This window comes from Somniosus microcephalus, chromosome 1 (genome assembly GCF_052327205.1).
Source record: "Somniosus microcephalus isolate GS21.2 chromosome 1, FLI_Smic_1.0, whole genome shotgun sequence".
NCBI lineage: Eukaryota > Metazoa > Chordata > Chondrichthyes > Squaliformes > Somniosidae > Somniosus > Somniosus microcephalus.
This window is the reverse complement of record NC_140987.1, coordinates 381232670-381247694: the sequence shown is the minus strand read 5'-3', so window position 1 is coordinate 381247694 and position 15025 is coordinate 381232670. Positions and strand designations below refer to the sequence as shown.

Below are 15025 nucleotides of genomic sequence, written 5' to 3'. Positions count from 1 at the left end.
TTTGTGCTGATTGACCTTTTTAATTACCTACTTGTGGTTCTTTGTGACAGAGCTTCCATTCTGCACATGTTTTTACCTTGAATACTTAAATTTAATCTGCGTTAATGTACATAACATCCACTATACTTCAAAGCAAAAAGTAAAGAAAGACTTGCACATATACAGCGTCATATCACATCTCTCAGAATCCACTTCACATCGAGTGAATTACTTTTTGGAGTGCAGTGACTTATTATATCAGCAAAGTCAGCAGCCATTTTTCACACAGCATGATCCCACAAGCAGAAATGACGTGAATTATTAATTTTTTTGTGTAGGTTGAGGGAGAGATGTTGCTCTTCAAATAGTGCCATGGCATTTTTAACATGCACCAGAATAGGTTGAAAGTCCTCGGTCTAATACGTATCTAAAAGATGGCATTCCTTCAATGCGGGTGGGAGGGCTACCAACTTCTTCTTCTTCTTAGGCAGTCCCTCGGAACTGAGGATGACTTGCTTCCACGTTAAAAATGAGTTCGCAGGTGACTGATGAGTCCAGTGCGAGACCTACAGTCTCTGTCACAGGTGGGGCAGACGGTGGTTGAAGGGGCGGGTGGGTGGGGTGCTTGGGTTGACGTGCGCTCCTTGCGCTGCCTGCTTGCTCCCGGCGAAGAGAATCGAGGTGTTCGGCGCCTTCCCGGATGCTTCTCCTCCATTTTGTGCGGTCTTGGGCCAGGGATTCCCAGGTGTCGGTGGGGATGTTACACTTTTTCAAGGAGGCTTTGAGGGTGTCCTTGAAACGTTTCCTCTGCCCACCTGGGGCTCTCTTGCCGTGCTGGAGCTCCGGGTAGAGCACTTGTTTTGGGAGTCTCGTATCGGGCATGCGGACGATGTGGCCCGTCCATCGGAGCTGATCGAGCGTGGTCAAAGCTTCGATGCTGGGGATGTTGTCCTGAGCAAGGTCACGGACGTTGGTGCGCCTATCCTGCCAATGGATTTGCAGGATCTTGCGGAGGCAGTGTTGGTGGTACCTCTCCAGTGCTTTGAGGTGCCTGCTGTACGTGGTCCATGTCTCTGAGGCATACAGCAGGACAGGTATCACTGCTGCTCTGTAGACCATGAGCTTAGTGCCGGGTTTGAGGTTCTGGTCTTCAAACACTCTCTTCCTCAGGCGACCGAAGGCTGCACTGACACACTGAAGGCGGTGTTGGACTTCGTCGTCGACGTCTGCCCTTGTTGACAGTAGGCTCCCGAGGTATGGAAAGTGATCCACGTTGTCCAAGGCCTTGTCGTGGATTTTGATAATCGGGGGGCAGTACTGTGTGGCGGGGGCAGGTTGGTAGAGGACCTTTGTCTTACAGATGTTTAGTGTAAGGCCCATGCTGTCGTATGCTTCGGTGACGGTGTTGACGATGGTTTGGAGTTCGACCTCCGAGTGAGCGCAGACGCAAGCATCATCTGCATACTGTAATTCGACGACAGAGGATGGGACGACCTTGGATCTGGACTGGAGGCGACGGAGGTTGAACAGTTTCCCGTTTGTTCTGTAAACAGAGCCAAGCTGACACTACTACATTGTACTTGAAGCACTTTGTGATACTTCTGGGAAATGTGATAAGATGCTAATTAAACCCAAGTCTCCTTTCCATCTTTGTGTCTGATATTTACACTGATATTTCTCTTCCACCTCTGCATTGCACAAAGTGATAATTCCAGTCTTGAAGGACAAAGCTCGAATCTTGCCATTGCGACCACTAGGGAGGAATGAAAGAACAGAAAATAAAAATGATTCCAAATGCAAGAAGCTGGAAAAACCAGCATCTAAAAACATTGCAGGAAGCGAATCCTTGTTTGCATTTTCTCAGTATTGAGCACGTCTATTAAAGTCTCCTTTTTAAAAAGAGAAATGCTTTCAAAAAGTAAACAGTTCCAAAAGTTTATACTGTTTTTCTCTCTACATCTAATGTTGTGGTATGGTTCTGATTGTATGGGTGCTAGCCATCTGGCTCTCGTGACTACTCTTTAAGTGTGAGCTTTGACAGCAAGGGGTGTCAGTGTATCTGACTGTGGCAAACATCACAGCATAGCTCAGTCCTGTCTTCACCCAACATTCACACATGTACACCTCAAGCATGATGCTGGATAGCAATCAGGAGTGCAAACTCTGGCTAGTATTTCTGCTCATTAGCTCGCAGGCACTGGATCCAATTTCAGGACCCTATCCATTGCATTAACGCAGGGCAGATGCGTATTCACCCATTGAGCTATTGGGGATCTATGTAGTGTCAGATGGGGCATAACAGAATTCAGTTCTCTTATTATAAAAGAGAATAACCCTTTAAGACTGGTTAAAACATGTCTTATGCAAATTAATATTTCCTGCTCAAAATTCAAGAATAAAAGCAAGCTTCATTACAGTTCATATGTGACGTATGAATGTGTTGTTCTGTAACTGTGACTGCTTTTACATGGAGCAAAGACCCATGTGAGATGCGCTAACTCCCAGCACGCAGATCTTGCACAGCTAACCTATGGGATTCAGTGAGGCCGAGTGGAAGACTCAGCAAGAACCCACATGTGGGGAGCCGAAGTCACTAATAGGATCTTATTCAATACAAGAACAGCTTTAGTGGAGGAATTAGACACAAGTGTCACTAACCCTAGTGACTGAGGAATAAATTAATAAGTACAAGATTACTGAAGCTCCCCTTTGTTAATGACTGTGTCTCCACTAATTATCTGCTTCTTTGTTGGCAATTTCATTCTGCTGGTCAAAATTAGAAATATTAGTCCAAGGGAATGACCATTTCTTCAGTTTCCTCAGCCAATATCAGCACCAAGCTCCCCGTCAGGTGCCGCATGGTTATTTTTAAGAGTAAAGCTCCTTCTGCACTGCCTCATCAAGTACTCTCAGATGAGGTACAGCATGGTTAGTTTTAGGGTAAAGCTAGTTCTGCACTTTCTCTGCATTAACCACTCCCATGGGCTAGATGTGGAGCAAAATTCCAGCTGATATTACGTCAATACCTCAATCTCAGAACAGCATCCTTTACTGTGCCAGTCTGACATTTCAGTTATCAACACAAGCCATTCTTGGGGCCTCCTTACCAACTTAAATGCTAATCTATAGACAGTTTTTTGTAGTCGAGTTGCATCTGTCAGAAATTGAGTTGAGCCTCCCCCAAACTTATTTTTTATTATCCTTACAGCGACCAGAGAGATCTTTAACCCATCGGTTTGGGCTGGATTGGAATCCAAGGGCTCGAGGTGAAGACTAACCTGCTAACTGACTGAGCCAACTAGTTCCCTTGGAATATAATGTTCCATATTTACCGTAATGATGTCATGTTATTATTCGTGCTTAGCCATCAGATAGCGCAGTTCATATAAAGAGAGATGAAATTAAAACCTACCTGTCATAGACATTGAGAAGCCAGTTAAGACACATGTCCACAGAGAGAGGCACGTTAACGATGATCCCGCGCTCCTGCTCGAGGTGATCATACATCGCGGTGAGGCACTGGATGATTTCCAGAACATCGATTGTCTGGTCGCTCTGCTGCAGCTTGTACTGAGTGAAGATATCTGAGGCACTGGCCATACTCAACAAATCCACTGACAATGGATAATGTAAACATAGAAAAATAATCAATATTAAGCATTCTATTAACAATCAGAATGCAACATCACTAATGACAGTAAAAGAGTTTGAGAACAGACTACCCAGATATACCTTTGTAGCGGTACCACCGAGTGTCCCTTACTTACCGTACATAATTCCCTTTAACGTAACGATGTAGCCGGTGCGGGGCTTTCCTCCTTTGGGAGCGCGGGTGAACGCGATGACGCGGGTTAACGCGATGACATCATGTCGCACATCACGTGACTGTCCCAAGCGCGGGCAAACGCGATGATGCCATCATGCAAGTCACGTGACTACCCAAGCGCAGGAAGAACGCGATGACGTCATCACGCAATCCACGGGACTGCCTACTCAGTCCTCGTGGCGTCTCCGTCTGGTGAAGACCTATTTTACATAGATACATAGAAGATAGGAGCAGGAGTAGGCCATTCGGCCCTTCGTGCCTGCTCCGCCATTCGATGAGATCATGGCTGATCTTTTAATTCAGTATCCCGTCCCCGCCTTCTCTCCGTAACCCTTAACCCCTTTTGCCCGTAGAAATATATCTAATTCCCTCTTAAATATATTTAATGAGCTGGCGTACACTGCCCTCTGTGGCAATGAGTTCCACAGGTTCACCACTCTCTGAGTGAAGAAATTCCCCCTCATCTCTGTCCTAAATGGTTTAGCCCTTATCCTCAAATTATGTCCTCTAGTTCTGTTCTCACCCGCCAAGGGAAACATTCCTTCTGCATCCAGTCTGTCTAGACCTGTCAGAATTTTATACACTTCTATGAGGTCCCCTCTCAATCTTCTAAACTCCAGTGTGTACATCCCTAAACTACATTTTATAGCTCTCCTGTACCTAGCTCTGCAACCTGTTAGAATTCCTCTGTTCCTGCATTAAAAACCTTTTTGATTGTTCTCCTGGAGTCGAACTCGATTATTAAGTAGGCATTCGTCCAATACCTACATCGGTGAACCCGAATACCTACACCTTGCCCTTTTAGAGGGCATTAATTGGAAGCATTTAATTATAGAATTTTATCTAGTTTGTGTGGGAATGGATACTCCTTTTCCTTTTGAACGTCGCACTTCGCATTTTAGGTCCTGTCCTCTGCTCCCTCTATAAGCACTACACAGTACTGTACTCCCTGGGACCAAGAGCATAGGCAGACGAGAGAGATCTGCTCTTAAAAAAATAAGGTGGTGCTTTATCGCCCAGCCACTAAGAACAATTCCAACACTCATTTTTCCCATTCTTTGTATGTGAAAGAATCTCTTTGCACATAATTGCATTCTTTATAAACTGGTTTACAATTTAATTACAGATAGCACACAGAGGAAATCTCCCTCATCTTCATATGGGGAAACACCGGGTCCTGACTGGGCAGAAAGAGGAGTGGGGGAGCACTGAGTTGAAACCAGGGGTCTTTTGGCAATGACCCAGCCAATATTGTTTACTTAACATGGCATCTTCTCCAAAATGAAAATGAATCGGAGTTGAAGTACAGTTAGAGCTTTTACAGTTAGAGATTAGCCCAACAACATTTCACAAGAGGATCTCATTAATGCCCCTTAAAGCAGTAGGTTGGAATAGGGCAGTCTGTCACCGTTATTTTTAATGCCCCTGTTCAAATCCAGCAGAAGCTAACCTATGCAGTTAGAAACCCCCAATCAGTACGATCGTATTTGTGGGAAAAGGAGGAGAGTGTTTTAAGTTGGTAAATGTGGATTGCTTCTTTTGTTGAAGATGAAACCTCTTCCTTTTAAGGTATTTTCCCTCCTTCCCCCTCCACATTCTTAGGTCTCCCTGTGATGCACACAAACCGCAGTTGAGAAGTCAGCAGGGTGGCCTACTCCCAGTCCTCTGCAAATTCCATGTTGAGGGGAGGCACAAGTAATTACAAGTCAGCAGTAATTCTTCCTCCAGTTTTCTCTTCCTCTTTGTAGGAAGGAGCTGGCATCAGCTCGGCACTTCCAGATGGCAACACAGCTGATATTGGGAGCTCAGTAGGGCTGATAATGTGGTCCTGGATCGTACACTGGCCATGCCTGGGAGCTAAGAGGTTAACCTCGCCTGATAATGTGGGGTCAGTTCATTAGCATTTTTTAAAGGCACTCCCAGCACGTTGCACATGATGCGCTAGGGGCTGAGATTTCTCGAGACCTTTCCTTTTGCGTTGCTAAAGCACTCTAGTTACATTAAGGGGAAGTGACCTTATTTAAATAAAAACTAGGGGCTTTAATGAACTTAGTGCACAGTTGCTGAGCAGGCTTTAACACGTCAAGGTGTAGATCTTGACTTTGTGTGATAGAGTTGTGATGAAATATTCCATTCATCACTCATCAGTATTTCTCTGCCTGTGACTGTGGTTGGTTTCAGTTTCATTTCCATTGTATTGTACTGTGTGTAGGGCTCCGCCCATACCTGGCTCCTATGTAAGCTGGCCCAGCCTGCAGCACATCCAGTATGGCAGGCCTCTGGATGGAAGATACATTCTCCTCTGTGTGTTACCTTCTAAGTCAATAAAAGCCTTGTTTTGTTTCGCTAACATCGAGTCTCGGATTTATTGAGGCACATCAATTTTATTGACTTAATTTTCAACACAATGGATCAACTCTTGAAACCCGAACGTTTGGATTTGGACCAGCATGCTTCGGACGCATCGGCACGCTTTGGACACTGGTTTATGTGTATGGAATTCTTCCTGGACAATTCCGCAGCCGTCAAAGACGCTACGGACGCTGCGAGTATGAAACTCGGAATTCTGCGGAATTGGGTAAGCCACCAGGTTTACCCCCTCATCCAAGACGCCGACACGTACCCGGCCGCCTGTGACATCTTAAAGGCGCATTACCAGCAGCCTACGAATGAGGTGTATGCTAGGCATCTGCTCGCTACTCGCGCACAGCGACCTGGGGAATCGGTGGAGGAGTTCCTAGGCACCCTGAAAACGCTTGGCAAAGACTGCAAGTGCCAAGATGTAAAAGCCGCAGTGTACACTGACGAGCTTGTTCGCGATGCCTTTATCACAGGCCTCAGCTCCACTTACATCCGGCAGAGACTGCTGGAAAAAACGGGATTGGACCTGAAACAGGCTGCGGACACAGCACGATCCCTGGATGTGGCCCAGAGAAACTCGGACGCCTACTCTTCAGCCCGCGCCGTCCACGCCGCCACGTGTGCACCAAGGGCGCCACCATCTTGGAAGGCATCTTCCCCGCCCGGCAGCCCGACACCGTCGGGGCCCCGCTCTCCCCCCAGAAGCCCTACGACAGCCGTGACGCGTCGGGGACCCAACTGCTACTTCTGCGGGCAGCCGAAGCACACCAGAAACCTGTGCCCGGCGAAAGGCACCACCTGCTTTAAGTGCGGTAAGAAGGGGCACTTCGGGAAGGTGTGCAGAGGGAACCCCGCCGGAAAACCCGCCACCGCCGCGTGTGCGCCCTAGGAGCGGCCATCTTGGACGCCATCTTGCCCGACCTCGTGGGGTCCGCCATCTTGTGAGCAGACAGCGTGGACGCCATCTTGTCTCGATCAGGGCCCTACAGTGGCATCGGTCACAGTGGACCAGACCAGGCCGCACCCGCTATCCAAATCAATGGTGGACATCGAGGTAAACGGGTGCAGGGTTAAATGTTTAATTGACAGTGGAAGCACGGAGAGTTTTATCCACCCTGAACTGGTACAACAACTCTCCCTAAAGGTGGTCCCTACTCGGGGTACCATCTCTATGGCTGATAAAACCCAGACATCGACCATTATGGGTTACTGCACGGTACAATTGTCCGTTAACGGAACTGTATACGATAATTTTAAAGTATTAATCATGAAGAATCTATGTGCGAGCGTGATCTTGGGCCTGGATTTCCAGTGCTACCACCAAAGCATCACGCTCAATTACGGTGGGTCCCAGCCGCCCCTCACAGTGCGGGGTCTGGCTACCCTGAAGGTAAAGCCGCCTTCGCTATTCGCGAACCTTACCCCTAACTGCCGGCCAATAGCGACCAAAAGCAGGAGGTACAGCTGGGAGGACAGGCGGTTTATCGCGACCGAGGTAGACAGGCTCCTGAAAGAGCGCATTATTGAACGCAGCAATAGCCCGTGGCGCGCCCAAGTGGTGGTGGTAAGGGGTAGCGAGAAGAAACGGATGGTGATCGACTATAGCCAAACGATCAACAGGTACACCCAACTAGACGCCTACTCGCTACCCCGCATATCAGAAATGGTGAACCAAATCGCCCAATACCGGGTGTTCTCCACCATCGACCTCAAGTCAGCGTACCACCAGCTCCCTATCAGACCAGAGGACCGCCCGTACACCGCCTTTGAGGCGAACGGACGCCTCTACCAATTCCTCAGAGTCCCCTTTGGGGTGACGAATGGGGTCTCGGTCTTCCAGAGGGAGATGGACCGCATGGTCGATGACCACCACTTGCAGGCAACCTTCCCCTACCTCGACAACGTCACCATCTGCGGTCACAACCAGCAGGATCACGACTCGAACCTCGAGAGGTTCCTGAAAACCGCACAAAAACTCAACTTCACCTACAACGAGGACAAGTGCGTTTTCAACACCACGCGCCTCTGCATACTAGGCAGCGTGGTGGAGAATGGGGAAATCGGACCAGACCCCGACCGATTGCGCCCCCTACGGGAGCTGCCCCTGCCCAACACTCCCAAAGCCCTGAAAAGGTGCCTGGGGTTATTTTCTTATTATTCCCAATGGGTCCCCAACTACTCCGACAAAGCCCGCCCCCTCTTGAAAGCATCCTCTTTTCCGCTCTCTGCTGAGGCCCACGCCGCCTTCAAAAGCATTAAGCAGGATATTGAGCGGGCCACGCTACAGGCAGTGGATGAGAACACTCCCTTTCAAGTGGAAAGTGATGCGTCTGACTTTGCCTTGGCGGCCACCCTCAACCAGGCGGGGCGGCCCGTAGCTTTCTTCTCGAGGACCCTCCAAGGGCCCGAGATCAGACACTCCTCCGTAGAAAAGGAGGCCCAAGCCATCGTGGAGGCAGTGCGCCACTGGCGCCACTACCTAGCCGGCAAACGCTTCACCCTGCTTACCGACCAGCGGTCGGTAGCGTTTATGTTCAATAATAAACAGAGGGGGAAGATTAAAAATGATAAGATTCTTAGGTGGCGGATCGAGCTCTCCACCTTCGATTATGACATCATTTACCGGCCAGGGGCCCTTAACGAATCCCCCGACGCCCTCTCACGAGGGATGTGTGCCAGCGCCACCGGGGATCGGCTACAGACCCTCCACAATGACCTCTGCCACCCAGGGGTCACGCGGCTGTTCCACTTCATAAAGTCCCGCAACTTACCCTACTCGATTGAGGAAGTTCAGTCCCTGACCAGGAACTGTCGCACTTGCGCTGAGTGCAAGCCTCGGTTCTACCGCCCAGATAGAGCCCACTTAATCAAAGCTACACGGCCCTTTGAGCGGCTCAGCTTAGATTTCAAGGACCCCCTCCCGTCCGTCGACCGCAATGTTTACTTCCTGAACATTGTGGACAAATACTCTCGTTTCCCATTCGCCTTCCCCTGCCCAGACATGACCAGCGCCACGGTCATTAAATGCCTCAACAGCCTGTTCTGCCTGTTCGGTATGCCGAGCTACATCCATACGGATAGGGGGGCGTCCTTCATGAGTGAAGAGCTACGCCAGTACATGCTGTCCAGGGGGATCGCCACGAGCCGTACCACCAGCTACAACCCCCGGGGTAACGGTCAAGTGGAGCGAGAGAACGGGACAGTATGGAAAGCAGTCACTCTAGCTCTAAGGACCAAAGGCCTCCCTATCTCCCGCTGGCAGGAAGTCCTCCCAGATGTGCTCCATTCGGTACGGTCGCTATTGTGTACTGCCACTAATGCCACGCCTCACGAGCGAATGTTTGTCTTTCCCCGGAAATCCACCTCAGGCGTATCCATGCCGTCATGGCTCTCCACCCCAGGTCCGGTATTCGTGCGAAGGCATGTGAGGGGCCACAAGACGGACCCTCTCGTGGAGTCAGTGCACCTACTCCACCCCAACCTCCAATACGCGTATGTCCGGCACGCCGACGGAAGGGAGGACACCGTGTCCATAAAAGACGTCGCCCCAGCCGGTAACGACAACAACCACGACAACAGTAGCAACAACGACCACAGCAACTCTTACCCACCCACTACTCTTTCATCACCCCCGGAAGAACATCGACCAACGGTACCCCCACCAACTACCCCTTCAACAACCCTGGCGGCACCCCCGGCAGAGACCCAGGAGGCCACCGGGGACACCCAGCCGACACCCGCAGCACCACAACAGCCACGTCGGTCGCAGAGGACTATCAAACCCCCGAACAGACTAAATCTATAGAAGGGGTGAATGTGATGAAATATTCCATTCATCACTCATCAGTATTTCTCTGCCTGTGACTGTGGTTGGTTTCAGTTTCATTTCCATTGTATTGTACTGTGTGTAGGGCTCCGCCCATACCTGGCTCCTATGTAAGCTGGCCCAGCCTGCAGCACATCCAGTACGGCAGACCTCTGGATGGAAGATACATTCTCCTCTGTGTGTTACCTTCTAAGTCAATAAAAGCCTTGTTTTGTTTCGCTAACATCGAGTCTCGGATTTATTGAGGCACATCAAGAGTAAAACGGGCGATAGCGAGTCAGCAGCCCATCCTACATCTCCGTTGACTTCAATGGAAATAAAACTTGGGAGAGATGTAAAACTGGGTGGTGACTGGCTATCCCCCATTTTACACTTTCACAGTAAGTCCAGATCTACCCGCAAGTGCTTGTGGCCCATCAAGTTTTCATCAGCTCTTAATGGGCACTAAGTAGGTCTCATTGTCTGATAATACAGGGCCCCAATGCTGGAAGTGCAACAGTAGTGTTAGCATCCCTGTATTTGTGGCTTGACTTCCAAATATGGGCTATTCTGGGCAGGACGACAAATTGGGCCAGGCATTAGACCAGGGGGTAAGGTGGAACTCAGTCAATTCTAAGTTTGGGGGTTTGTAAGTATTACTACAAATCAGGCTTTGAACTCATTTAATTTTATTAAGTGTCCAACATAGTTTCTATGAACAGAAAATGCTGGAAAAACTCAGCAGGCCAGGCAACATCCGTGGAGAGAAAATAGAGTCAACGTTTCAGGTGAACCCTTTGTTTCTATGAACGTGGCGATTGGCAGTGCATGCAGTTCTTTGTGAACATAGAAAGCCAAGGCTTTGAAATGGACCAGGTGTACTTACAGCGAAGTGCCTTCTGCACACGTCGCAGCTTCATGGCAGTTCTATAAGCTGAGAATTTGATGTTATTCAGAGCGGCTGTTAGGAAAAAGTGGAAAAGAACAAGATATCTATTATTTCACATCATTCGCCCGTGAGAGGAAATTATTTTACACTGCTCAAAGACTAACCAAATATTAATAAGTAGCAACTGATTAAATATCGTAACCCCACCGATGGAGTAACAAAATGGATTTGAAAAGTTATGCTGCAACAGCAGACATCAATAACCAGCTGTAACTGCAAACCAGAGTTGATTTATTTTTTCTTGCTACCCATATTTCAAAGAAGTTTCCAACCAATACCAGATTCACAGAATGCCAGAGGGCTGCTGTGGAACATCTGTAACAAAAACACGCCTCAGAAGACAAGATTGTGTAGGAAGTCTTACCAAGTGATTGATACAGTTCTGTCATCTTTGGGTGATCCCAGCATGTGGTCTGGCCCTGATGACTGAAAGGATAAAGAAAGCACATTAAGGCACAGCGCTTTTAAAAATCTCTAATATCTCAGAAAAATAAAGCAAAAGAGGATTCTTTTTTGTGTCATGATTGCTGTTTACTTGCGATGAATTGTGAGGCGATTGTATGAATTAAAAAACTCTCTCATGGGTGGGAGGTACAATAGTTACTTTCACAAGAATGACAAGGGTCAATAACTGATGTAAGGTTGCAAACACTGTGAGGAGTTCACTGTGAAACAAATATATTTTGGTGGATTGTGTTCATTAACCTAAAGGATGTCAGTGCTGGAAAATAAAAGAAGATTCCTCACTCCTCCACTTTTCTCCCACTGTCCTGAAGGTGCTGACCATTCTGGAGTACTAGTCCATGGATCTTGGCCACCCACTGGTGCCTCACCCTGGTGGGCATTTTTCACATGCGAATGTAAACAGTGATGGTCAGTGAGCTATTTTACCGTGGGAAGCTTCACAATCAAGCCCAATCCTGTCCTCACCAGTCACCCACCCATGTACCTTCCAGCAGGGATCATTGGACAGCAGCAAGAAGCACAATATTGCCCACCAATATTTCACCCCTCCCCAGCCCAAGGCCATATACGCCAACTCTAGCACCACTCCCAGCACCGTGGCCAAGATCAACTATCTCAGCAAAGAGCAGAGGTTTAAACTTTTAGGGGGGAAAATTTGGTCGCGCCCCCTTTGGGGCGCTAATTTCGCCAGGGTGCTACTTTTAGTGCCTCCAGAAAGTTAGTGCCCCAGCGCCGTAAATTGAGTGGTAGCACCCCAAGCAGGAGGCAGGGCACTACTGGAAGTGTTCCCACTCCCTCTTGAGGTGCTCCCATTCAATATTGCGGCTCTACGTGCAACAGCGCCACGTGCGTCAGCACATAGCATCACGGTACAACAGGCCTCCCTCCCCTGATTAAAGAGGAGGGGCCTAGCGCAGCGCGCACCGGGGCCCTGCTGGACCACCGGGGAGCAGGAAAACAGCCCGGCACTCAAGAGGAGTGCCGGGCTGACCGATCGCGGCCGGCACCCCGCATGAAGAAGCGAAAGGGGGCAGGTGCTGGTAGGCGGCCCAAAAAAAAGGTCGCCCAGCACCTGCCCTTTAATTTGCGCCACCGCGGCCGCAAAAACACCACCCAGACCTGTTGGACATATCGTCCGGCGGTAGGTTAGGGGGCACGACCGAAATTATACACCTTGCCTGATAATCGGGAGAGGCATAGAACAAGCAGCCCGTTCCCATTTCACACAATGGGTAAATGTTAAAATAACCCCCATGACTCGATTCCACTGTGGGCAGTGCAATTACACACTGAGCCACTGCGGGAGCTGTGGGACATGTATTCTAAATGTCGCCTGGTACAGGTTAAAAAGCTACTTATATAATTATATAAGCCCCAACAAAATGTACTCTTCCAGCCAAATCAGAAATGGATTAATATAAACAGGCCCTGATACCACCATCTCCTAGATACTGATCACTATACAGGTATTAACATGGATCCAGAGAAACCTCCTTTTGTATGGATCAAGGATCGAACGGTGGCTGCTGGCTGAAACGTTGTAGGAAGCTTCAGAAGCTGATAAAAATTCATGAATAAAAGTACAAAATGTACGTACATCCCTGAAACATTTGATCCATATGTCCCCTCATTTTCTCTCATTTGCATGCAAATTACAACTGGAATAAGCCAGTGTACTATGAAAACTTTGCACTGACATGGCACTGCAACATGGCAAGCTCTCACTCTGCAGTCTTTGAGCTTGAAATTTTAATGAGGTTCTGAAATCAGGATTAATTTTTTTCTCTACACTCGTCTCTATTTTGGAACAGGCTATCTGGTAGAAAACTAAAATTAAAAGGAAACTGAGAGAGTTAAAATGTGATACCTAAAGGAGCACGCTCAGTGTAAATTTCAAATGATAAAGGAACTCGTAATAGAAATGAACTGGCTAAGACCATGTATTGTTGCAAAATAGTTACAGAAAAAGAAAATCTTGGCAATATACAAAAGATTCAGCAGCACTGGAAAGAGAAAAGACAGACTCACATTTTGGGTGTGCCTGCTGTATATTTTCAGCATTTTCTATTTTTATTTCTGATTTCCAGTATTCACAGGTTTTCTTTTCATCATCTCTCTGTGTTAAGAACATCCCCAACTGAGCCTGATGTCAATTCTTCTTGACGGTCCACTTAAGCACAGTGTAACAGTAAAGCATATAGTACGTTTGAAACATCAAAGCACGCTGTTGATTTCCCTCTTTGCTGGTGTAGCTCATAAATCATTCATGCCATGAAATGGTTAAAGAAAGAGCCCTGAAGGCTTCTCAAATGCTTGTAGGTTCGGAAATTGAGAACAAGTAAAGGGCAGAACAAAAAGTGGCAGTCACAAGAACAGCTGTGGGTGTTTGAATAGGACCCCTCCTCCTGTCTGACTTTTAGCACTTAATTGTTCAAACTGTGCAATGAGACAAATACAATCACAAAATCAGCATCAGAGATACTTTGCGCTGCCATGGTTTTGTACTCACTGCCCCAGCTGTAGGCTCCTTTATAGATAGCTCTTCATTAATGTGAATGACTCAATATATTCCTACTGTGCTTTAATATTATCTGCCCAGTTTCTGAGGCCATTTCATTAATTGACAGGTCAAACAGCACTTGGGCAGAATTACAAATCAAAGACTTTGGCGATGATCTGCTCTCTGTGCCAATGAAGTAACTGATGTTATTCTAGGACGCAAGGTTGTATACCTCACTCTTCCCCTTCTACCAGATCGGTTATTACATCGTAGTTCAATCCCGCCCATCATTCTGCTGCCTCTCATCCAAATTCTGCCCAGCATATTGGGAAGTTTTAATGCATTTGCATTCCTGTCTGCCCCAATTTATCACAGCCGCCAACCATTTATCTTAGATTTATTTTAATTTTAAATAGGTTAACCACTGCATGAAACAGGAGTTTAATGAAAATGTGCTAAAAATGGCACGGAGAGAAAATTAAACTGCCTGCAACTTGATCAGTCTGAAGCATCTCAAGCCAACTTTATCTCTGCTCATAACTCCTGCAAATCCACGATTATTGAAAAGAGCATCACTTGCCATTAATCTACACTTCCAGCAAGTGCTCCATCTGGTTCCTTGCCAAAGCTGTCTCTTGTAATGTCAGTGAATTCTCCACCCACCTTTCTTGCATCCCAAGTGTACACTTATTAGCTCTTCTAGGTGTTTAATTTGCACTGTGGATTCGAACTAGCATATGCACGGAGTGTTAAGGAGTAATCAATTTGTGCATTAGTGCTAATAGCATGGGTGTTCATTTTTGCCCATGGCCCTAAACGTGCTCTTGTGAATAAATAATGCCTCCAATGCACTGATGTGGCATGAACCTTTTGGTTTGTTAACAGCTTTTAAGCAGTAATTAATGGGGAACGTGCATATTTACGCAGGACATATTTCATACCCATGTCATGTTAATTTCTCCCATTTAAACCTGGTATTAAAGTACAAGAGAGAGCAGGCAGCATTCGAGGAAGACAGAGCAGGAGATGTCATATTGTTGTTAAAAATCAAAAAAAGAGGTGTTCTAGGGTTGTATTCCCTGAAATTTAGACGGTTAAGGGGTGATTTTCAAGATATTAAGGGGAACAGTTGGGGTAGAT

General features: G+C 47.4%; 1 protein-coding gene across 1 annotated transcript in view; it reads right to left on the bottom strand.

The window, feature by feature from the left end:
* LOC147125025 (dystrophin-related protein 2-like) overlaps positions 1–15025 on the bottom strand; it is an 81059-nt gene that overhangs the window by 19953 nt on the left and 46081 nt on the right. Inside the window, exons 8-11 of the mRNA XM_085990627.1 lie at positions 11285–11346; positions 10858–10932; positions 3392–3593; positions 1647–1732 (exon numbers count right to left, since the gene is read on the bottom strand). Of these exons, the coding sequence (XP_085846753.1) occupies positions 1647–1732; positions 3392–3593; positions 10858–10932; positions 11285–11346 (425 nt within the window). The remainder of the gene's footprint in view (positions 1–1646; positions 1733–3391; positions 3594–10857; positions 10933–11284; positions 11347–15025) is intronic.